At 43.2% G+C, this 22012-nt stretch overlaps 2 protein-coding genes across 9 annotated transcripts; one reads left to right on the top strand and one right to left on the bottom strand.

Moving 5' to 3' along the window:
- Positions 1–1309: 1309 nt before the first annotated feature.
- Positions 1310–14319, bottom strand: LOC119224628 (endophilin-B2-like). 3 transcript variants are annotated; one of them, XM_037481775.2, is made up of 12 exons: positions 14149–14319; positions 13562–13703; positions 12330–12341; positions 10988–11116; positions 10480–10613; positions 9712–9804; positions 6654–6716; positions 5986–6009; positions 5788–5877; positions 5609–5709; positions 3565–3766; positions 1310–3019 (listed from the first exon to the last, which is right to left on the bottom strand). In XM_037481775.2, exons 1-12 carry the CDS (start codon positions 14209–14211, stop codon positions 2912–2914), a joined length of 1161 nt encoding a protein of 386 aa, XP_037337672.1. In that variant the 5' UTR covers positions 14212–14319; the 3' UTR covers positions 1310–2911. The 3 variants fall into 3 exon arrangements, with proteins under 3 accessions (XP_037337672.1, XP_062418297.1, XP_037337675.1); XM_062562313.1 differs by lacking the exon at positions 14149–14319 and adding an exon at positions 13799–13880; XM_037481778.2 differs by lacking the exon at positions 12330–12341.
- Positions 14320–14488: 169 nt separating this feature from the next.
- dph7 (diphthamide biosynthesis 7) lies at positions 14489–21896 on the top strand. 6 transcript variants are annotated; one of them, XM_037481771.2, is made up of 10 exons: positions 14489–15352; positions 15657–15829; positions 16279–16412; positions 16490–16577; positions 17404–17498; positions 17732–17889; positions 19334–19406; positions 19473–19538; positions 19630–19802; positions 20781–21896. In XM_037481771.2, the coding sequence occupies exons 2-10, from the start codon at positions 15698–15700 to the stop codon at positions 21188–21190; spliced, it is 1329 nt and encodes a 442-aa protein (XP_037337668.1). In that variant the 5' UTR covers positions 14489–15352; positions 15657–15697; the 3' UTR covers positions 21191–21896. The 6 variants fall into 6 exon arrangements, with proteins under 6 accessions (XP_037337668.1, XP_037337666.1, XP_037337667.1 ...); XM_037481769.2 differs by having other exon boundaries at positions 17401–17498; XM_037481770.2 differs by having other exon boundaries at positions 16276–16412; positions 17401–17498; positions 19630–19796.
- Positions 21897–22012: the final 116 nt, after the last annotated feature.

The raw sequence follows: 22012 nt of genomic DNA, 5'->3' as shown, positions 1-22012 counted from the left end.
GGAGATAGGAGGAGAGTTGGTTAAAGATGGCTCGTTCAATAGTTTTGGACAGGAAGGGAAGAAGAGATACCGGTCTGTGGTTGTTTTCTTCAGAAGGGTTGAGGGTGGGTTTCTTCAGGAGTGGGTTAACTCTTGCCTCCTTCAGAGTGTTGGGAAAACAGCCAGATAGCAGAGCATTGTTAATGAGACAGGTGAGGACAACACAATCCTGTAGGTACACGCTCTACAACATCAGGAGAATACGAGCCCTTCCAACTCAGCGCAGGTACTTATTCAGGCTCTTGTCATCTCCCGGACTATTGTAACTCTCTTTGACCGCAGAGTCTTTACATCTCCTGCCCCAAACTAAAGTCACCCCTCTTCAGACTATAGTTTGACTAAAAAGTGTAGCACCCACATTGTACTTATAATGGCTCTTATCTATAGAAAGTTGTAAATCGGCCTATTTAATAAAATTGCACTTTGTTTGAGTTTGTTTCCCTATGGTTGAAAAGTCATGTAATACAGGAGTAATATGATCCCTTTCTTAGTCACTGAAATATGGTCTATAAATTATTTGTCGATTCAATTCAATTCATTTTATCTTGTATGGCCCAAAATCGCAAATTACAAATTTGCCTCAAAGGGCTTTACAGTCTGTACACATGCAACATCCTCTGTCCCGAAACCCTCACATCGGCACAGGAAAAACTCCCCAAAATATGAAAAAACCCTTCAATGTGGGGAAAAGGGGAAGAAACCTTAGTGAGAACGTCAGAGGAGGGATCCCTCTCCCAGGATGGACAGACTGCAATGGATGTCATGTGTACCGAATAAACAATGTAAAAGATGTACAATACATTCAATTTCTCTAACAGAAATGATACAAGTAATTGCAAGTAGCAGAACAAGTGTACGGCAGGACCACTGCAGGGACAACCACCATCGGGTCGAACCACCATCCACAGAGGCTTCTGTGGGGAGCGAGAGCAGAAAGATGTTGGTTTATGATGACAGTAATATGAATCATATTTAAAGTAAGGATGATGGCAGCAGCAGGTGTCAGCAGAGCCATGCCAGGAGACAGAACCACGGTCCGCACGAAACTACAATCCACAGAGACCTGCTAGGCAAGGCATCCAAAACATGGATGACTGTCGAAGGAGAGAGTGAGAGTGCGAGAGGGGCTCTGTGTGTCCTAAGAAGTCCCCCGGCAGTCTAAGCCTTGACCAGAAATTGATGAAATATGATGTTCTTGTGGGAAAGAATGATGAAGCACTTCTGCTTTGGCTTCAGTTGTTTGTGCGGAGGAAAAGACCATGAACTCAAATGAATCGGACTTTTTATTAAATCCCATACATTTCCTCCATTCAGCATGGTTAAGGAACAGGCGATACATATTTTGACAAAATATATAATAATTATAATAATAATAATAATAATAATAATAATACAAGATGAGATAAACAAAGTCACAAGAGAATAATTGAAAAAATAAATACAAACTGTGAAACGAGCACAAGACCAGAAACATGACAGAATACATCCTTCCGGCAACCAGAATAATTCTCATTCCTTCCCTGATCACAGGGACCTAAACCTTTCACCGCAACCAGCACATATGCAAGCAGTGTGCTCATTTACAATAAGCACAAAAAGGCAGCAGATGTGAAAAAAGCATGCATGTACATATATGTGATGTGGGAGAGCACATCATATTTCGTGGAGACAGACTGAGCTACACCATGAACCTGGTACGGTCCAGCAGGACAGGCTACTAGGAGAAGCACATGCAGCACCAAGACAGAAGACACTTTGGATCATTGACAGACAGAATAGCAACAGGCAGGAAGGTCACCAATGCAAAGGACAGGATCACACATACCGAACAAGCACACCATTAAAAGGAGTCACAGTCTTGCATGCTGTTATGTGGTCTTTGGACCTTTTGGTCAGAGGAGCACATTCTCATCATTTTAAGGCAGTTAGGACAGGGGTGTTTATTTACTGCACAGGTGTTCATATTGGATCTTCTGTACTGTGGAAAGGGCTGACAAGTCTAAAAATCGAGTACAACAAAAGATCAAGAGGACCACATCCATCAATCAAGCCAAAGAGTTGCTTGCAAAGCTTGATTGTACCGTCTACAAAACATTGGGGTCTCTTTGAAAATCATGGGAGTTACATTCTTTTAGCAGCAGGTTGATCTGCTTCCCACGAGTCTAGGACGATAAAAACAACATTTGTTGTTTTATGGTCATTGGTCTTTAGGAAGCTAATGTTTTCTTACTAAAAAACAAGAGATTAGCGATAGATAGCATTGGAAGACAATGGAAGAGGACTTCTGCAGGAAAACTAGGGAGCAGCCACATCTTTCATTTTCATTAACGTAAGTCAGCCCAACAGAACAGCGAGTTTGTCCCAGTCAGTTAGCCCGGGTTAATTTTCACTTCTTTGTCATAGTAACAGAAACTGCACTCAACTGGCTCTCTGATTGAGAGAACCAAGGAGGGGGGTTATTGCATGCTTTATCCATATGGCTATTATGAACACCTCTCAGAGACAATAATGAAACTTCTTAAGAACAAATCGGATCAACAACTCAGATTTGATGCAAACAGGCATTTCCTCACATTAGTGGAATGCACAACAATAAATAAGTAATAAATAGCAAAGAAAGAAAACATAGTAATCCACCAACCATATCGTAAAGTCATGTCTCCATTATCACTGCTGTCAGTGTCATGTGACTATACTTCAGTGTGATGAGAGAAGCACACAGGTGAGTGTGTGTGTTTCACTTAACACGTTTGATAATGCTTACTGTGGAGGACTGCTGTGGAAGGTTTTGTTAGTGGAACACTGTGAATTTGAATGAAGCGAATGAAAAATGCTCATGGCTTCAGTAGTCATCACACATGTCGCGTGCTCTTTAGCTGAGAAGCTCCAGGTATGTGACAGGCACTTTTCCTTTTTGGTTTCCCCTCTCTCCCATCAGCCAGTCGCAGTCCATCCCTGGCACGGTGTACACTGTGATGAGCTGCAACACACAGTGAACAGACACCAGTAAGACATTCAATTCAGCCCCCCCCCCCACCCCATCCTCTGCCTGGAGCCACAGAGTACATGGAGAGGTTGTGTTGATGTCACAACAAAACTATTTGTACAATGACTGATCACATCCCACAGGACAAGCATATCATTGCACAGCTAATCTATTGGGCGGTCAGGCAATAAAAATGTGTCTGATTTCCTTGAACGGCAAATACCACAGGGGTAAGGAAAGTTTTAGAGTGTGAAACAATTGAAAAACAACCAGCCCAAGACAACGGCCTTGAAAAGGTTATTCCAGGGCAGGATCCTCAGAAACTCCGCTGGGTTTATCAATAAATATCTTCTCCACCATTACAACAAATGCTGTGTACACTTCTAAAATAAAACATTAACCTTGCAGGCAAAGGGCAAACACACTACTTGAAACTGTAAACCATCCGTGAGGCTCGTCCTTGAACCTGGAGCCATTCTGGCCAGCATCCAGGAGCCATTATTTCACCCGGCAGCTGCAGGTGGATGATTAAACTTTACCTCATCAGCTAAAAGGGAGAGCTCACTGGAGTCAGCGGCATCGTAGTCGTAGAGAACTTTGGCCTTGCGGGTTCCTGTAGCTGGGGCCTGGACTTCCTCGATCTTCAGTGTGTCCGTCTCCACGGGGCCGCCCGGGCCTTCTGATGCACAGCACGCTGTGGCCTCACAGTTAGTGGAGTTCAGTGCAAATGCATCAGGAAGCCTGAGGGAGAGCAGACAGGTGGTGCTGTGATGATCAAAACATGTACATGGAATAGAAGCATCACATTATGAGTCATTCATGACAAGTGTTAGTAAAACGGTTGTAAAGACCAGTGTTCAGTTCCCAATGCATCTAAGCCTGACCAGAAACTAAATGGGAGCTTATCTCAAGTGCTACTTTGGTTCACAACAGTGCAGCAACACAAACCAGATGGAATATGGAGCAGAGGGTGTGGTGATTGATAAACATCCTCTGACACAGCTGAAAGGAGACCAAAGGAAAAACAACAGCTCAATAAATGCAGCCATGCGTCTTCAGGGGGGGACATATTGTTGGGAGACAGGGAGACACATGATTAGTCTTTTTACATTGAAAATAGCGAAATATAGTTTTGACAAGTTATTATCTGGCTAAGTTATTGGCCTCTGAATTGATTTAGCCCTCAATTTACTCTGATAAAGTGTTCTCATGAAATTCAAGAATAAAACACAAACACAGTACAGGAAAAGCAGAAGTGTGTTTTTCTGTGGCAGCGTGCTAGGGTCTGATGAAGGCGCACACTGTGCTAAGACACACCCAACATGTGTGTCCTGCTGCTTTCAGCTGGCTGCAGGCCTTTCATGAAACACCCTCCAATCAGTGTTTCTAAAACCTCATCAGATCTTTATTTGCATCAATGCATTGTAGCTACTTGGGTAAATATCTAAGCAAACAATGAATTTGGGTGATTTGTATCTGCTTCATACTATATGAGAACAGGCATTCCATTTAAAAAGGGCCATTGTGCAACATTTAGGGGAATTTATAGCTATTAAATAGAATAAAATATCAACAACTTTTTAAATAAGACACGTTGTGAGGGGGGGAGCTGCACTCATCTGATTGGCTACAGATAGGTCCATGTTGAAAAAAACAAATACATACACATACACAGAAATATATATAAATGTGATTAATATGTGTATTGGAATGTATGTGTAAATCCTTCTGTGTGCATTATTAAATCAAATATATTTGTGAATTTTCTGTGTGCGTTTGCAATTATTGAGACTGATCTGACCCTATAGTAATGTAGTTCTGATGCATGAAAACAATCTTCACCACACCACCAATACTCTACATGAGCTCTGTGTGCGTCAAAGCATACACACAAAGAAAGGGGCCCTACACATCACAAGTCCTCATCAGAACCAACCGAGGGCGTCAGACATTCAAAAGGGATTAATAACAAAACCCAAAAGTGACAATGACCGGCCAATCATTCATAGGACCTCTGAACTGACACACTTTATCTCATTGAGAAAATGAATATCCTATAATAGAATATATAATTCCATCATTTCTGTGCCCTTCATGCTAAGCCTGCTGTTACAAAATGTAAAAGAATATTACAAATTATACAATCATAGGGTGCCACTTTAAGGCTTCACTACTGGACATAAAAATGGGGTCAAGCTAAAAAACAACGCAGCCTAACACTGCTAGTAGCAAGGAATCTAAATAGAAAGTGAGCTTGATAAATGAAGCAGGAAAGCAGCCAGTGCATTCTGGGCAAACCCAACCAACATCTTCCCCATGCCATCTCACGCCGAGGTGGGTAGTGCACGTTACACACTGCTCACATATCCCAACGCTCAAATTAACCAATTCTCTTCTTGATCAATCCCGTTTTAATAGTGGTGATCGATACCTCTTGGTTAGCATGTTGTGTTTGGCCTGCAGCTTGTGTACTCACAGACCCGTCCGTATAGATATGGAATACTGTTATTTCGTCATCTGATACCATTACACAGTAGGAGGTATCTACAGGATGACACTTTACCACATTCCCTCACATCTCACCTTCCAAGCTCTTTCTGGAGTTCCTGCATGTGGAAATGACACTGCTTATAATAAGCTGCTTGGGCCTCCACAAACTCATGCAAGCAGCGTAGGTGGTTCACCTGCAGAATAGGAAACAACATACTGTATGAGCCATTATTGATGGAACACACACACACACACACGTGTGGCTGACCTACATGTGTACTACTGATGCCCTCCAAAAGCAGCCGGGTAACCTCCGCTTGGCGGTCAAACTCGGTTTGTGCCACTCGGAGCTCATGTTCAGCCTGAAAGCACAAGAAGGGTGTTAGTGAATCACAAACAACATATGGTATGACCTAGTTCCTTTGGAGACAAGGCAGTAGGACAAAGATCACAACCGCAACACTACTTACTTTTTCCACTTCCTCACTCCAGAGCTGAGAGGCCAGAGCATGCAACAGGAGAAGCAGAGAGAGATGCAATAAGTCAGAACAAGGACTTCCCAGGAGACTTTCACTGTTTGTATTTTATTTTACCGCTATTTAAATCACGCACTGGATTCGTTCAGCTGCATTTCCTTTCCCTGCTCTCCCTCCGTCTCTGTCACTCACGCGTCTCACATACACACACACACTGTGGCGGCAAATATGGCGGCATATCACTGTCAAAATTTGAGAGCGCAAATCAGGCGTAAATCAAACATTCGCTTGTTTATTATCTTATGTTTTGATCCTTTCAAATGGAATTTGAATGGCTAAGTTGTTGAAGTATGCTCTACAAATAAACGTGCCTTGCTGTGTGTGTGTGTGTGTGTAGGTGCCACACTTTGGAGATGCTGGGTGTGGTCAGAGCTGACAGGCTTGAAAGACTGCTTTACAGGCTTTGTACATATACATATGCATACTTGAACACTGAATTGAGAAACAAAAGGGTGTGTGGTTTCACCTCCCAGGCAATGACCTCAGTTAAGCGAGCTTACTGTCAGAAGTGCAGTCTTCTGAACACACAACGGGGCACGGTTCCATAATGAGAGCACTGTGTACGTCCAGCTGTGTTTGGTAAAAGACAATTGTCTCCTTACCGCTGAGGCACTGGCAGAGAGCACGTAGTTGCGGGGTCTGGTTTCCTGAAAGTCAGGAGCCATCTACGGAGACAGTGAGGTTGTTTCCCATTAACAGCACACACATGGGAACATACTCCAGAATACACTTCAATACAACAATCAGAGAGCACAGCAGATGTAAAACCAAGACCAGGCCACTTTAAAGGAGACATATCATCTTCCACGTTCACATGCTTTGCTGTTAACACAGCATATCCTTTTCTTTGTTTTGTCTGTGTGACTATCCTGTATTCTGTCTCAAACATTCCGTTTTAGCGCCGGTTTCCCCCCCTCAGTCCGGCGTTATATTGGCACAAACACAGCTTTTTCCCAATGCTTGATGGCACACGGTCTCCATTTGGGAATCCATTTGGGTGCCTTTTAAGGCTGTAGAAAAACATGTGGGACTGTGCAGCCGACTACAGCGCATTTTGAGGGTTGAGTGCTCCGGGGGTGATGGGGTGGGGGCCATGAAAAGGACTCTCCCTTGGTCTGATGATGGCGGCAAACCCAGAACATTAAACATGTTGTATTTATTAATTCATTGCAAAACATGCATTTTTTTGGGGGGGTGGGGGGGTTGGTAACATTAACGTGTAAAAGACCTATCAAAGTGGATCTTTCATAATATGTCCCCTTTTAGCTTCACAACACTAATCACTAGAAAATGTTCAGTCTGAAACCAGAACTTGTGGCATATTTACTGATAGCTCTAACTCACATTATTGCCTATACAAATACTAACAAACTTGACAAACTAAAAGCCTGTGTGTGTCGTTTTGAAAACTGGCCATTTAAATACCAGACTGTATTATCACAACACCTGCACCCAGAATGCACCTGTGATAACACCTGGAACCTGTTAGAGAAAAGTGATTGTAATACGGTACGTGGTTTACAGATCAGTACCAAATACATAGGGTACCTATGCACCCTATGTATTTGAATTCATTGTCTAGATTTACCACATGCTACAAATTATAACAAAGAATACAATATTTATAAATTTGTTTGGTGAATGGGGGGGGGTCTGTGATGTAGTGTTTGCTTTTGCTATTTGGTTTTTGGGTGTACAGATTCGACAAAGATACAAAAATATATAGATGTTATATTATGAATCAGTAGTTATTACTGTAGAAAGTCAAGTGGTCCACTTCTTATCCAGAGGCTCTTGCAGACAACACTGAAGACTTTGACTCAAAGTCAGATGTACTAAATAATAATACATTTTATGTATCCCAACCAACTGCAAAGAGAATGGTAATGCAAGTGTATCTACACACCCCTTTGGAACAGGATCAAGCAGTCATCATGCACATGCCAACATGCATGCAGGTTGCAAAAGTCTAACGTTGTTATTTTCACACTGAAAACTAAAGTTCTGACACAAGTGAGACTTTATGATTCGGTTAAACAGTTCCACAAGAAGCAGGCACAATTACTCACAGCATACAGTGGAATGGGAAAGGAACTTCATAAATTAGGACTTCTATTCAACAATTCTAACTTAATTTGTACTCGAGCAGCAGAAACAAAGTTGCATGATTCACAGCAGTCAGACATCAGCTCTAAAGCTGTTGGGGCTCTTGCAGTGCTGCACAACCACCTGCTGGCTAAACAATAGCATGTTAACAGCTTAAAGGCTTCTCTGCACCACAAAGAGTTAAAAAGCTGCCTAGAATCACACCCACTTTCCTTTGGTAAGTACCGTTGCGTTACTCTACATTGTTGATTAGTTTAGCCTCGAAGAACGGACGACTGTTGTCGACCATTCACAGCATTCTTAAAGTGCCACCTGAGCATTAATCAGAAGGAAGCTGGAGAAAGACAGAGGGTCCACTTTGTCTCGGTCTCCTAGGCCTGTCATTACTTACATCCCAGTAGGAGAGCATGGGACCATGGGCCTCTCATTATTGTGTGCATATTTACAAGCAGGGGTGGATCAGTACAACTCTTTGCTCTGTGTTTGTTGCGTTTTGGCCTTCTGTCGGCACTACATCCATTTCTTCATCTATGCCATCATAATGGATCATTCTAGGGCCGGTTTGTACCATCATGGTCTCACTTAATCGATGATAAGTTCTATTTAGACTAGCAAAACTAGGTTAAAAAACAAGTCTATCTAGATTTAAATACAGCTTGTATTTAACACAGCAATGTTACATAATTAAAACTCATCTCTGTTTAATAAATGGTAGTGTTTGAGCAATATAGATATGTTTGCTTGTCCAGAATGAAACATGAATAAATATATTTGCGTGCCGTTGGGCCGTAGTAAATTGGCTAGAATTGGTCCGGCTACTTTATGAGCCTAAGGTTACTCACGTGGCTCTAATGGGATCTTCAGATTACAGAGCAATATGACAGGGTGACAGAACCAATGTCCAAACATCCTGTTTTAAACCCATGTCAGAAAAGACATTCAGCACAGTGTTTGGTCTGTCCATAAAGTCTTTCATTGGCTCAGTCCATCTCAAAGTGAAAAGTTCAAAAGTAATAGGTTGTGGTGTGATGAAATTCAATAAAAAAAAAAAAACTAAAGTTAAAAAAACATTTATATGTAATATTAAGATGCTTGTAAAAGGTAGCTTGAACATGATTGAATATCGTCTTAAATCTCCTTGTTGCTGCAACCTACACCGCAAAATTTAGAGAGTTAAATTGACTCTGTGATATTCAGTAATCTCACACACATCTCACACCAGCCCAGTATTTTGATGAATTTGTTCAATAGGTCGATAGTCGACTTGTTTTTCCAGTCTATTGCTCAGCTTTATGAGTGATTAATTGATCAATGATTAAACGTTTCTTGTCACCAATTACTGAATGGCACAAAAACTGGACTCAAAGCAAGAGAGACGGGAGAAACTGGCCAACATGTACATCATACTGAAAGTCTTCCAAATGTGTTTGATACTCACTTCACCATCGCACTGCAGAGGTTATGAACACACAGACAGACAGACATGGTTAATCTCAGCACCACGTTTGCTGCATCATGGGTGGGGCAGTGGATCAGGAGGTACAAAGCACTCACCGCGGCCTTGGCCTCGGCCACCTTGGCCTTCTTCAGACGGGTTTTACAGGCGTCCAGGTCCAAGCGGAGGTTCTCCAGAAGACGTCTTTCTTTCTGTAATAGACAGTGGAGAGCAAGGACCATGAAGCAGGTACAGATACATATGTGGGGTGGACAGCCACAAGTTGTCATGACGGGCTCATATCCAAATAACCGTTGTGGTCAAGTTCACATTTCATAAAACATTTTCACTTGTATTTAGATTCATTTAAGCATATTGCACGTAGGGTTTAAGCATGTCTTGGAGGGGGATTTATACTTTTCTATGCTTTCTAGCGATGTCACAACTCATTAACACATAAAGATAAATACAACTTCTTAATCAGATTTTTCCATAAGGCTGCAAAAAAGGATTTGTCCCATTCCTGGTTTTGCATATTTGTCCAACTTAAAGGTTTCAGATAATTAAACAATTTTTATAATTGACAAAAACAAACCAAATAAATACAAAATACAGTTTATAAATGATAATTTCATTTATTAAGGGAAAACAAGCTATTTGAACCTATCTAACCTTAAAAAGCCGTTCATGCTCAAACCTTCCATGTGGCTGAGAAAAAGAGATTCTGCAGTGAAGAGGACCAAACATCTCCCACAGCGATGAGAGACTCGTGAACAGTTATTACAAACGCTTGATGGCAGTTGCTCCCGCCCCAAGGGGGCACAACAATTACCCTTTCACATGGATAGCTTTTGTCCGTCTGCCATTATTAGAGCGGATGTACTCACTGAAATGGTCCTCCAATCTCCTTCAAGAAAATTCCTGAGAGGGGTGAGAAAGCTGATAGCTGACGTCTGGACGAACTCCCTCTCTGCTGCTCCTAATCTCCTCTCACATTCGCCCACCTCGATCAAAGTACCCCCTGCAAGAAACACATTGGATGCATTCACCACAAAGGCTGGTGCAGCATCCATCTGCATGCCTTTTGAGGGAGGAGTCCCTAAAGAAGTACCATAACTTCATCTTCTCTGTCCAATGACTCAACATTATGTTACACACTTCCTTGATATGTTTTAGAGTTTCCCAGCAACAGCATGTAGGAAGGTTTTGGCACAAACATTGTACAAAAATAGTGATGCAGCAATCCCAGTTAATTTTTTTAATTTGCATTTATTGCTGGTGAAAATGTTTTTCTCATTGTCTGGCAGACAACCACAAAGCTTGGGCATGTGCACTGGGATTATGAATGGAACGAAACATATCAAAGTTATGGGTCACAGCTGGATGCATATCTACCGTATGGCGTTCCAGGACCAAACTCCTTTGCTGCATCCATCATGTATTGACCCAGCAGCTCTCCATTGGTAACTCTGGACGGGGCCTTCCTGTCCAACTTCTCATAGAGGAACTCTTCAATTCTGGCACCTACAGAGAAAGTCAAGAAGAGCTCAACACGTGGTGCAGCAGTGAAAGTACTAGACACTTTAGGTTCCTGAGTTTCTCATAATGATTAAATAATAGAGTGTATGTTATGTCTATGTCTGTGGGTGCTTACTCTTGATAGGGCCCTAGTAACATGGCCGGACAGGTACATTGTATGCTAGCTCCTGCCTTCACTGTGTGGATGCATGAATGATGACATGTGTGTTAAGAAGACCAGAAAGGAGAAATACCGTCTGTTTGTCTTATTCTACTTCTTGTGTTTCTGTCTTATTTGTGACACGTGTGTAGTTGAGCCTGAGCCACACACAGCACATGAGCTCTGCAGGGCAGAGACAGAATTACAAGGTGGCAGATGAAGACCACGAACCAATGGACTGAGAGAACACAGCTAAAAGGAACCACTTTTATCTTGCTTTCCACATTTGAAGTACAGTAAAAAGTCAGGCGTTAAGTCCAAAACTTAACTTGGATTAGGCAGCTAAAGAAGACTAATCCAGGGCACATTCAAAGAGAGAATAATATAGCGTGTGATGCTTTATAGAAATGAAATACGCTACAGATGACAGTATTGAAAGATCTAGACATCCAAGAAAAGCCATCAGCATGATCGAGCAATCTAATCGGGTTGAAAAAACGTGTTTTTGACACATGTAATTAAATGGTGGGGCACAAAAGTTTAACCCATAAACCTAAAACTAAAGATTCAATCATTAACTCATGTTTACAGAGGAGTTATTTTCTCCAAAGAGCATGGCTCTTGTTTACTTGTTTTAAACCAGAGTAGGAGACGCTGCTGTTTAAAGCCCTTTGCCCCCTGGTTTCCCTTTAAGTCCATGAGGTTGAATTCCACTGAAAGTAACCAACGCGTCATGTATTAAACTGAGACCCCGACATGAGTAAGTCTGGAATGAAAAAAGAGAAAGGGGTTTTTTTACAGGTCTGTTTGCCCGCAACAACCCTCTCCCACGAGACGCAAGGTTGTAAACCTACGGGAAACTCTGAAATTCAACCTATGCACACATTGTTTGATGATACTTTCAAACAGGTCATGGAAAACTTTATACAGGAGTAGTAATTTAACAAATCAATACCAAATAATCTGGTCCAGTAATGTTCATCAATGACATGTCTGTCCTGATAATACAGAATCACGAAGGGTTTCCACAGCACTAAAATAAGGAGGCAGAATACTTACCAGTGTGGTCTACTGTAGCATGGAGAATCAAAAAGTCACATGTTAGAGCTCCCTATTCTGCAGGATGTTATTGCATTTCTCTGTGCACCTATGAATTCTAATGTGGTACACCACTTTGAATCAAAGGGCCATTTCTAATACAGAACTCTTTAATATTTTCAGTTGTTTTTATATTATGTTGAGAATTGTAATAGGTTTTTTTTAACTCCAAATGAATTTGCATTGGTCATTGTGCACAGAAAAGTGCAGCGGTGTATCACAAAAGAAGATTACTTCTAGATAGTAAATATGGAATCTAGAATAAGCAAAAGAATTGAGGAGGAAGAAGCCTTCAACACGTTCGTCAGACCTTAAATTCACACTCTAATAACATAAATAAAACGAACGAAAACGCGACTGAAGTGTTAGACAAAAGCGGACTACAGTTGATACAAATGTATCCGGACCACATGTGAGGACTTCAGCTCAACGGCAGGGAGTCCAACTGTCGCTCTTTTTGTATAAGAGAACGTGCATTGCAGAGGGGACAACCTCTGCTTAACGTTTTTTAGTGTCTGCGGGTCCTCTCAGCATTATGTGATAAACGCATGAACTTCCTTTCTAACAATGAAAAGAATCTAGCTGGAGATGAAAAAAGAGGAATTTCTCCACTGCTGCAACAAACAAAGTAAAGGAACTCTACTTCCACGTGGTGGATCAAGTCTCCCACTACACTGCTGCTGCTGCTGCTGCTGCTGCTGCTGCTTGTTGTTGTTTTGTGGAAGCTCATGAAATAGTAAGACAGTCAGATAGAAAATACACTCAAAAATGATTCATTAAATAAAGCTATGTGTTGATTATGCTGCAGTCCTTTAGTTCATTGTGCGACCATAACGGTTTAATAACAGATGCCTTGTTTTACTTTTTATCTGTTCAGCTCAGAACTACTTTGTTGAACTTTATTCTGTATTGTTGTTTCACTACTGATACTCACTATGAACTTGTTAAATTGTGTAAAATGTTTATAGACGCTTTCCCACTATCTACTTACTTAATTTACAATTATCAGTTGCAACTACCCATTGTAATACATGCAGTGTTTATGGATGGTTCAACAGACACATAAAAATAAATAGTTATAAATATCTGGTCGATCTATGTTTTTTAATACGTTTTCCCAATACTGTCTTTGGTAAAATGTAGTGAGAGGAGCAACAAGCTGCCTCTCTAGGCCTCGGGAGGCAGAAGGTTACTTGGGTTGGGCTGCAGCAGGGCCTCCGTCTGCCTGTAGATCTTCTCGGTCCACAGCTTGGTGCAATCTGCGCGGCTCAGCAGGTTCTCAAAGTGAGCGTCTAGCTCGGTCTTCTCCGCCTGGCCCAGCTTCTCCTCTGTGAACTGAGCCAGAGCACACGCATCATAAGCACGCGCAGGAAACCAACGACATGGCAAGACGTCACGGAGGCTCCGATTGATCACCTGATCTGGCTCACCTGGCGGCGGCGACCCCCCAGTTTCTCTCTCTGACACTTGTCTGAATTATGTGAAGTTAATACCGCGGTACCATTCCCTGCGCTTTGAGCGAGTCAATAACAAATACATACTAGCAACTGCTCGAGTATGGCTTTGGCTTATCACGTGACATTCAAGAGACAACATTGTCGTGGTGACAAACAACGGCGCCATTGATCGCATGTAGACCCCTACGTACCGTTAGGCCTCGGCTACGTCTATGACGTGCTAAACTACGATGCGGAGACGTTACCCCGACAACAGCTAGCTGTCAAAACGGAATGAAGCGTAAGCGGAACCGAATACTGCGCTCGTTGGGGGGTGGGGGTACCTGCACAGCCCGCGTGAAGAACAGTCCGGCCCCGGAGGCTAACTTCTTCACGTTGAAGTCCATTCTGCTGGGGAGGTGACACTCGAAGCGGACGAAGCTGGCGTACGGCAGCGGCTGGACGTTGTGGCTCACGGCGAAAACCACGTGACCATTACCACCTCGTTACGTCAAACGTAACGTTAAATCAATCTACCAAAAATACACGATTGGACGAATTGGACAAACTGTGGGCAGTGTTGGTAATTTTAATAACATTAACATTGACTTCACTTTCGGCCTGGGCACCTATTTCAGGTCTCATGTTTCTTTTATTTTTCATTAATCGAAGACTACAGTTGGCCACTAGATGCCGCCACTTACCCAATGATTCAAAACTAAAACGGGTTGAAGCACAATTTAGTTCAAATTGGAACAGTACCTCGTTTCCCGAGTCCCCATTGACACAGACCTAATAAAACCCACAATAAAATCACCACACGAGGATTCAGGGTGTACCTGTCTTCTATCGTTTAAATAAACGTGCATTGTCTTTTGTATTCAGACGCTGGCATTTGTTCTGCACTAGTACTGTTTTGCAGTGAAGGACAAATTTGTAGAGCCAAAATATTTAATGTGTATTTTATACGTATGTATGTAAGTTGTCAGAATTATTGAGAAAAATATTTTTATTGCAGCTCACATATTGAGAAATAATATTTTTGAACCTGCAAATATAGGACTTTTATTTTTCACACGTTGTGCTAAACCGCGACTGGTTTGATTAAAATCTAGACCAAAACAAGATTACTCCGCCAATCCGTGCCGTTTATTCCCTTTAAAATAAAATATGCAATTGTCAGCGAGAGTGGACAAAAGTAGTTAGATGTTGTCATTTGTAATGGATTGATTGGTTGTTGCAGGTGTTCGTATCGTTTAATAGCTAAAGGAGTATAATGGTAATCCAGCTAGTAATTGTTGTTGTAATGTACCCAGAATTGATCTTTATCTCTGTGGCCGTCATAACAGTTGATATTCATGCTTACGTAATCGATAAAAGCACTTGTCGAAACATAGACTATATTAAGAGTTATTCGGCGATTATCAAGTAATTATGAGCTCCAGTTTTCTACGTATTGTTATTGTTGTGCAGTGGTCCCTGAACGCACCCTTCCGCCCAGCGATGACGTAACGACGCATTTAGTCCGGAGTCGGCGGTGGTTCCCATGTGAGTTTTGTTGATACGGATTTGTTCTGTGGATATTCTGTGTTAAACATGTTAAACCTTGACATTGCACGTGTTCTTCCCTCGCTGAATATCTGTTCACTCTATGACGTGTCTAACTGTTGATACTTTGGTCTCGGAGACTGCAGTTAATTGTAGTTTGCTAGCATAGAGATTAACGTTATTTAAGCTAACCTTAGCTCAGACTGGAGGTTGGCAAACGTTAGATGGGAATGCTCATGCTTTACGTAACGTTAGTATTTTATAGTGTACTTGTGAATTTACAGTACATCATTCTGTTTGTCAGTTATTACACCAGTACAGGGACGTTATGTAAAGCAGAAGGTCATGGCTTGGAAGTCGAAGACCCGCAACCTACAGGTGGTTGACACGGAGCTGAGTGCCGACACGGTGGAGTGGTGTCCCGTTCCATCGGGCCACGACATCCTGGCCTGCGGGACATATCAGCTTCAGAAAACGGTGAGATTACATTACATTACATTGATTCTGCACGTTTGGTCCACTGCGGATTACCCAGAGCAGAAATAACGGTAACGTCACGTGCTATGCTTTAACGACTAGGATGAGGCTCAGGGGGATTGGAGCACCCAGAGAACTAATAACTAATCTCCAGGTGCACCCTAGGTTAATTGGTTTGTGAAGGTTTATTGACTTAAAAGTCTGATGGAAACACAGAGTTAACACAGCACATTCATTATTGTACATCTGACTTTCATCCTGTGGGTGGGTGAGGAGCATGGCCGTCCTCCGATCAGAGGATTGGCGGTTCCTGTAGCTGGGACTTCTGTGTGTGACTGTGTGTGACTGTTAGTGAGCATAAACGTGTACAGGCAGGAGCAGGAGTTACTCGAGCTCCTGTTGGTCTCAGATGTTGGACTGATGGTGTCCCTTTTACCTACTTCCAGAAGATAGGGGAGGATGATGCCCCCCCGAGCCGGACTGGTCGTTTATACCTTTTTGAATTTCGGCAGGAGGGATCTGTGCGCCCTCCTCTCACACAGCTGCAGCACATAAACACAGCAGCCATTTTAGATTTGAAATGGTAAGAAGTCAGCTTTGACCAGTGTAGCGGTTGATGTAACTGTCTGCTTAATTCTGGTAGTCTTTTCCTGTTCACAGGTGCCATGTTCCGTTCCCAGAGGGGCCCGTGCTGGGAGTAGCAGCTGCCACTGGAGAGCTGCAGCTGCACACACTGTCAGACAGCCAGGTGAGAAATGTGGCACACACAGATGATGTTTGTGTACAAAATCTGCACGTAAGGCATTTGAAAGGACACATGATCGATGAACATGTCGGCTCCGACATCAATACTGCTGGAGGACTGCCTTTTCTACCTGTTACGCCCGGCTCAGTAAGCCGCAACATAAGGATGGACAACACGCCATGGTAGAGGCCAAACCCCCAAAGGGAACAGTTTACTGTAACACAGGACCAGCATAAGGTGCAACTCGAACTCGAGACCAGGGTCTAGTGGCAGGCAGAGGAAAGAGTGACGGCAGAACACGGAGGCACTTCTCTAGGTGAAGTCCACACCTTCACCCAGGTGCCCTCAATCACTCATCAGGGAGCTGCACCTAGGACTCAGACATCAAATACACACGTATGCTCACAGACACACATTCACAGCAGGACATAGCATTACACACAACATTACCACAGTACCAACTGGGCTATTTTCCTATCATAACCTATAAAGAAGGAACATAGAAAACAAGCACTTCATAGTTGATACTTGGTGTAACTGCAGCCTAATGTGAATAGTTATTTTTGAAGCTGTTGATTTGGTTTGTGCACAATCACATTATGTTCTGAACACGGAGGAGTTGGTTCCAGAGGAACCAAAGAACGTACAACATACTATTGTCCAATAAAACACATAATCCTACGCTGTCACAGCCTAAATGAACCAAGACACTTCTTCCAGTAGGCCGCAATCAAAGTAGGAAAAGCTAAGCTGTTCATTTCTCAGATGTGTTTTAACCTCTTACTACTATAAAACTGTGCGCCAATCGATGACCGCATGCATCCAGCAGGAAGGCGGCCGTAGGCTGCACCCTCTGTGCAGCGTGGAGGTGGGAGCAGAGCGGCTGGCTCTGTCATTGGACTGGTCCACTGGAAGAATGGACAGGTAACAAACTCGCCACTGTCCAAAGTTTTTCCTTTTAATGGTTAATACCACATTATGGATGACTGATGAAATTAACCTTATGTAGGTGCAGAAGAGACACGCTCTTATAGATAAACCAAATAATTGGGCTGCTGTTATGAGACGTGTACATGCATCATGTGAGTGTAGCGGCGGCTCTGTGGGGCTTCTTTGATTGATGCTGGTCACGGATAACGTCCTGTTTGTGTCAGCAGCAGTGACGTGCGGCTGGTGGCCAGTGACTCTGCAGGCTGCATCAGTGTGCTCTCCCTGGCTGAAGGTTCTCTGGCGACTCTGTCCCACTGGAAGGCCCATGACTTTGAGGCCTGGATATCAGCCTTCTCCTACTGGGACACTCAGATGGTTTACTCTGGTAACTTTCCTTTGAACCGTTCCGTTGCCACTTTGTATACAAATGATCAGGTCTGTCCCAATCATTAGCTGTGTGTTAGGGACTGTGTCTCCATACCGTAAAGTTAGTGTTGAGGAACTAGCAAGAGTACTCTCAATTTTTGGAAATAACCAACTAGCTAGCGCTACCAGCTCCAGGTGTTGCTAGATCTAGGGAGAAAGTTTCCAAGTGAGAAAAACGTACTGTTCCCCCCCCCCCCCCCCCCCCCCCCCCCGACTCATCATTCTGAACATAAAGAACAGAAGTCTGGGGAACGAGAGCCAAAGCAGGCCAGCTTTCACACCCTCATACACTGACGGCCCAGGCTGCCCTATGAGGTGGTACCTGACTACTTTATACACTCACACAACCATGGCACTTTTCCAAGGACACTAACACATGAACCCCAGGCTTTCCCTCGACACCTTAACCACAGCGGTCACATGCACACAGATTTCTGTATCGCTTAAATTTGTTTGGCATTGATCATTTCCTTAACTATTGTTGCCACGATATGTACTCCGTAGGACACTTTAGACAAATGACCTAACAGTCCTTCCTGACATCTTTTGTTTTTTGTATCGGTTTTAACACATGAAACTATGACATTTCCTTGCAATAGCAAGAAATGTTGGGATTTTTTGTTTGGATCTTCTACCAAACTTCTTCTTATTTTCCTAAGGGACATCCTGGTGAGGATACTCACTTTGTACAATGTTTGTTTGAACATGTCAGATGAAGTTAGCAGTAATACAGGAGAAGTGAGTGGCTACGGTACTGTTTTCACTTAGTGAGTCATGTTCAAATGGCCGACTGCAGCAGAACCACCACAGAGGAAGCTTGAGTCAGTAAGTGGAAGTGTTTATTTAGTATAGCCCAAAAACACGACTTGCCCTCGGAGGGCTTTACAGTCGGTACTCATGTGACATTGTCCCAGAATCTTCACATGGGCACAGGTAAAGAAATAAGGCTCAGGAAGAGAAACTGAGGAGGTTCCATCTATCCGGATGGACAGAAGAGGGAGAGATGCCCCATGTACAGAATGAACAACATTAAAGCAGATGAAAGAAAGGACTCATATTGACAGTAGCTAACATAATGATGATGGGAAAATGACCACTACTTACAACAGCAGCGGTTGATGTAGTAGAATAACTATGGTAACAAAGGCCGGGCTCTAGGACTATGACTAAGTACTAATAGTAAGCTCTAAGAATACTCCAATACAATTAAGGTATGACCGATTTACTAAAGAAAGTACACAAGTATTGTTAGCATATGTACTAGAAGTATCGGGGTGACAACTGTCTTTTATTTCTTATTGATGAATGTTTAATAATTGTCATCAATAATGAGTACTGAGCATTTTTAGATGGATATGAGGGAGATGTCTTAATGGATGAAATGTGTGTGTGTGTCTCAACAGGCGGTGATGATTGTAAACTCCGGGGCTGGGACCTCCGCGCTGCCCCCTCCTGCCCCACTTTCACCAGTAAAAGGTTGTGTCCACAGCAGCAGTCCGCTCTGTTGCTCTACATGGTGCTCACTGTTCTGTTCTCTTGCAGACACTCCATGGGCGTGTGCAGCATACACAGCAGCCCCCACCGGGAGCACATCCTGGCCACAGGCAGGTACGAGGACTCTCTGTGTTGAGTGAGGAGCACTGTTTAGCGCCCCCTGGTTGTCGTTAAGCTCTTGTGCGCTGGCTTCCTCTGTGTGCAGCTATGACGAGCAGGTGTTGCTGTGGGACGGCAGGAACATGCGGCAGCCGCTCAGTGAGACTCCGGTGGGCGGCGGAGTGTGGAGGCTCAAGTGGCATCCGACCGATCCGCACCTGCTGCTGGCAGCCTGCATGCACAACGACTTCCACATCCTTCACTGCCAGCAGGGTCTAGGTTCTTCCTCTTTCTGTGTCCTTCCGTTAGCTAACCCAGGCCCAATCTCCCTCTTCTCTTTGAAACCTAATGACACCAGGTCAAAAACAATCACTTTATTTATGTAATGATGCTTTGATTTGGGGTGAAATAAAAACCTTATTTTTCAGATGCCAATATTTGAGAGATGTTAAATGAAGGAAAGAGATACAACAAAGGCTCTTAGGGAGCATAGGACTGTTGGTTAGTTCATCACGCCTCCTCAACAAAAATCTAGTGACAGTTCTACTTGAAGTGGGAGTGAGGGCAGAGTCACATTGACCTGGTGTTGAAAGAGTAACTGCACACAGGGTTGGTCTGCCCCGTCGAGCTCAAGAACTATTAAATTAACAACTTTAAATTGTAAACAATATAAATCCTCTAATTGAATTCTGCTCTATAATTCACCCCACTGTGGCATCTTGGAGCCCATCATCTAGGACTAAAGAACAGAGTCAGTAATATCCTGTCACATAGTACGGTTTCAGTTCTCATGTAGTTTATCTAAACAACTTTATTCATGCTGAACACAAACAGATGTCCGAGGAGACAACGTGCTGACTGTCACGCCGCCTCCCCCGGTCGCACATCTGGAAAATGCTCTCATAAAAACATACTTCATATTCAACCAAGTTCAACCGGTCCAACGTGTGTATTCACATGATATCCAGCATGCAAGATACTGATTGTATTGATCGCTTGAAGCAATCAGTCTGATTGCTCTTAACTTCTCATTCATGATGGATGCACTGCCTTCAGGAGCAACCTCTCTGTGTCTCAAAGAAATTCCATTCCTACTTAGTCTTCCTCTTGGGATTTAAAGAAGGATATTGCACGCTAGCTGGTGAACAGAATGTTTTATAGATCTGAATCTACATTCTACTAACTGTTCACAAATGAGACCTTTGCTTCTGCCATAAGAGTTGGTTTCTCATACAGTGTTCTCCTGTCCTTTTCCAGAGGGCGGTGGAGGAGCGAGTCGTGTCGTAGCCTCCTACACCCTCCACAACTCCCTGGCGTACGGAGCCGACTGGTCCCAGCTGGCTCTGGAGGAACCGGCCCCCTGCTCCCCCGTGGCTGCAGAACCAAAGGAAAGCCTTGCTGAGAGCGGGGGTCACTTGAGGATTCAGTATGAATCTCCCACTACCAGCTTTGACACTTCCCTGGAGGATGACTCAGGACGATACATCCCAGAGGGCATTGCAGCGCCTCCTGTAACCACCACTGCGGGCACAGCCCTGCACCCCAATGCTGATGCCCAATCAGCATCTTACGTGTTGGCGAGCTGCTCCTTCTACGACCACATGCTGCATGTGTGGCGCTGGGACTGGACTCCAGATCACACTGCACTGAAACCCGATCGATGTTGACCAAGCTGGAGCATTGGCACAATAGAAACATATTGTATCCAATATGTACTGACCACAGTCACACAGACCTGGCACTTAATATGCAAATTAGAATAATCCTGTATTTTCCTTAAGGACACTTGATTTTTATAAGCTTGGATTTCAACATACTGCTTACAATCATCCCCATTTGTCTTCTAGCAGAATGATCGATACCAACCTTCACCCTCATCACAGCTGTCGTAAGCTGTGGTACTTTGTTAGCATCTTATGAAAGATGGTTCTCAAACATCGGGCTAGTTTCCATGTAGGAGGTGAAGTATTGATGATGTAGCCCAGACCAGCTGGTATAAAGGCTCCTCAATAGTAAAAGATGCTGATCTTCACTACAGTAAAACCAAATATAAAGAAGCTACTTAAATGTACTTACCATTATACTTCCTGACCAATAAAGCTATGAAACTGAAAAGTTAATGATTTGATCCTTTCAGAGATGCTCACGAGTCCCAAAGCTCGAGTCCGAGTCGAGTCTGAAGTCACGCGTGTGTGCGACTCGAGTCGCACTCGAGTCCGAGTCTCAAACTCGAGTCCCCATCTCTTATCAACGTCCCTTTTACCGTAAAAAAAAACATACCAACAACGTTTTACTCCTCCTTTACTCTTTACTTAATGTTTTTTTGTGGTTTTTCCCATAAAATGAAAATACGAAGCGTAGCCGCTAAACCGGAAGTACGCAGATTTTCACATTAAGAATCGACGCAACCTTCTAATGACAGCGGTTACCAGGGTAACAAGAGGAGAAAAGTTAATTAACGGATATAAATAAATAAGCCTGGTCTGACG

The sequence above is a fragment of the Pungitius pungitius genome, chromosome 5 (genome assembly GCF_949316345.1).
Source record: "Pungitius pungitius chromosome 5, fPunPun2.1, whole genome shotgun sequence".
NCBI classification, from domain to species: domain Eukaryota; kingdom Metazoa; phylum Chordata; class Actinopteri; order Perciformes; family Gasterosteidae; genus Pungitius; species Pungitius pungitius.
Note: the sequence above shows the minus strand (reverse complement) of the source record. Positions and strands in the feature narration are given on the sequence as shown.

What these genes read in the sequence shown, in the direction of transcription:
- LOC119224628 (XM_037481775.2), bottom strand. Translation starts at nt 14,211, where the DNA reads ATGGACTTCAACGTGAAGAAGTTAGCCTCCGGGGCCGGACTGTTCTTC. An exon ending in TGGTCCTGGAACGCCATACG is followed by an intron (nt 10,614 to 10,987) that starts GTAGATATGCAT and finishes TGTTTCTTGCAG; the next exon opens with GGGGTACTTTGATCGAGGTG. An exon ending in TCTCTGCCAGTGCCTCAGCG is followed by an intron (nt 6,010 to 6,653) that starts GTAAGGAGACAA and finishes CTGGCCTCTCAG; the next exon opens with CTCTGGAGTGAGGAAGTGGA.
- dph7 (XM_037481773.2), top strand. Translation starts at nt 15,698, where the DNA reads ATGGCTTGGAAGTCGAAGACCCGCAACCTACAGGTGGTTGACACGGAG. An exon ending in TCCACTGGAAGAATGGACAG is followed by an intron (nt 17,499 to 17,731) that starts GTAACAAACTCG and finishes TTGTGTCAGCAG; the next exon opens with CAGTGACGTGCGGCTGGTGG. An exon ending in TCACTGCCAGCAGGGTCTAG is followed by an intron (nt 19,803 to 20,780) that starts GTTCTTCCTCTT and finishes GTCCTTTTCCAG; the next exon opens with AGGGCGGTGGAGGAGCGAGT.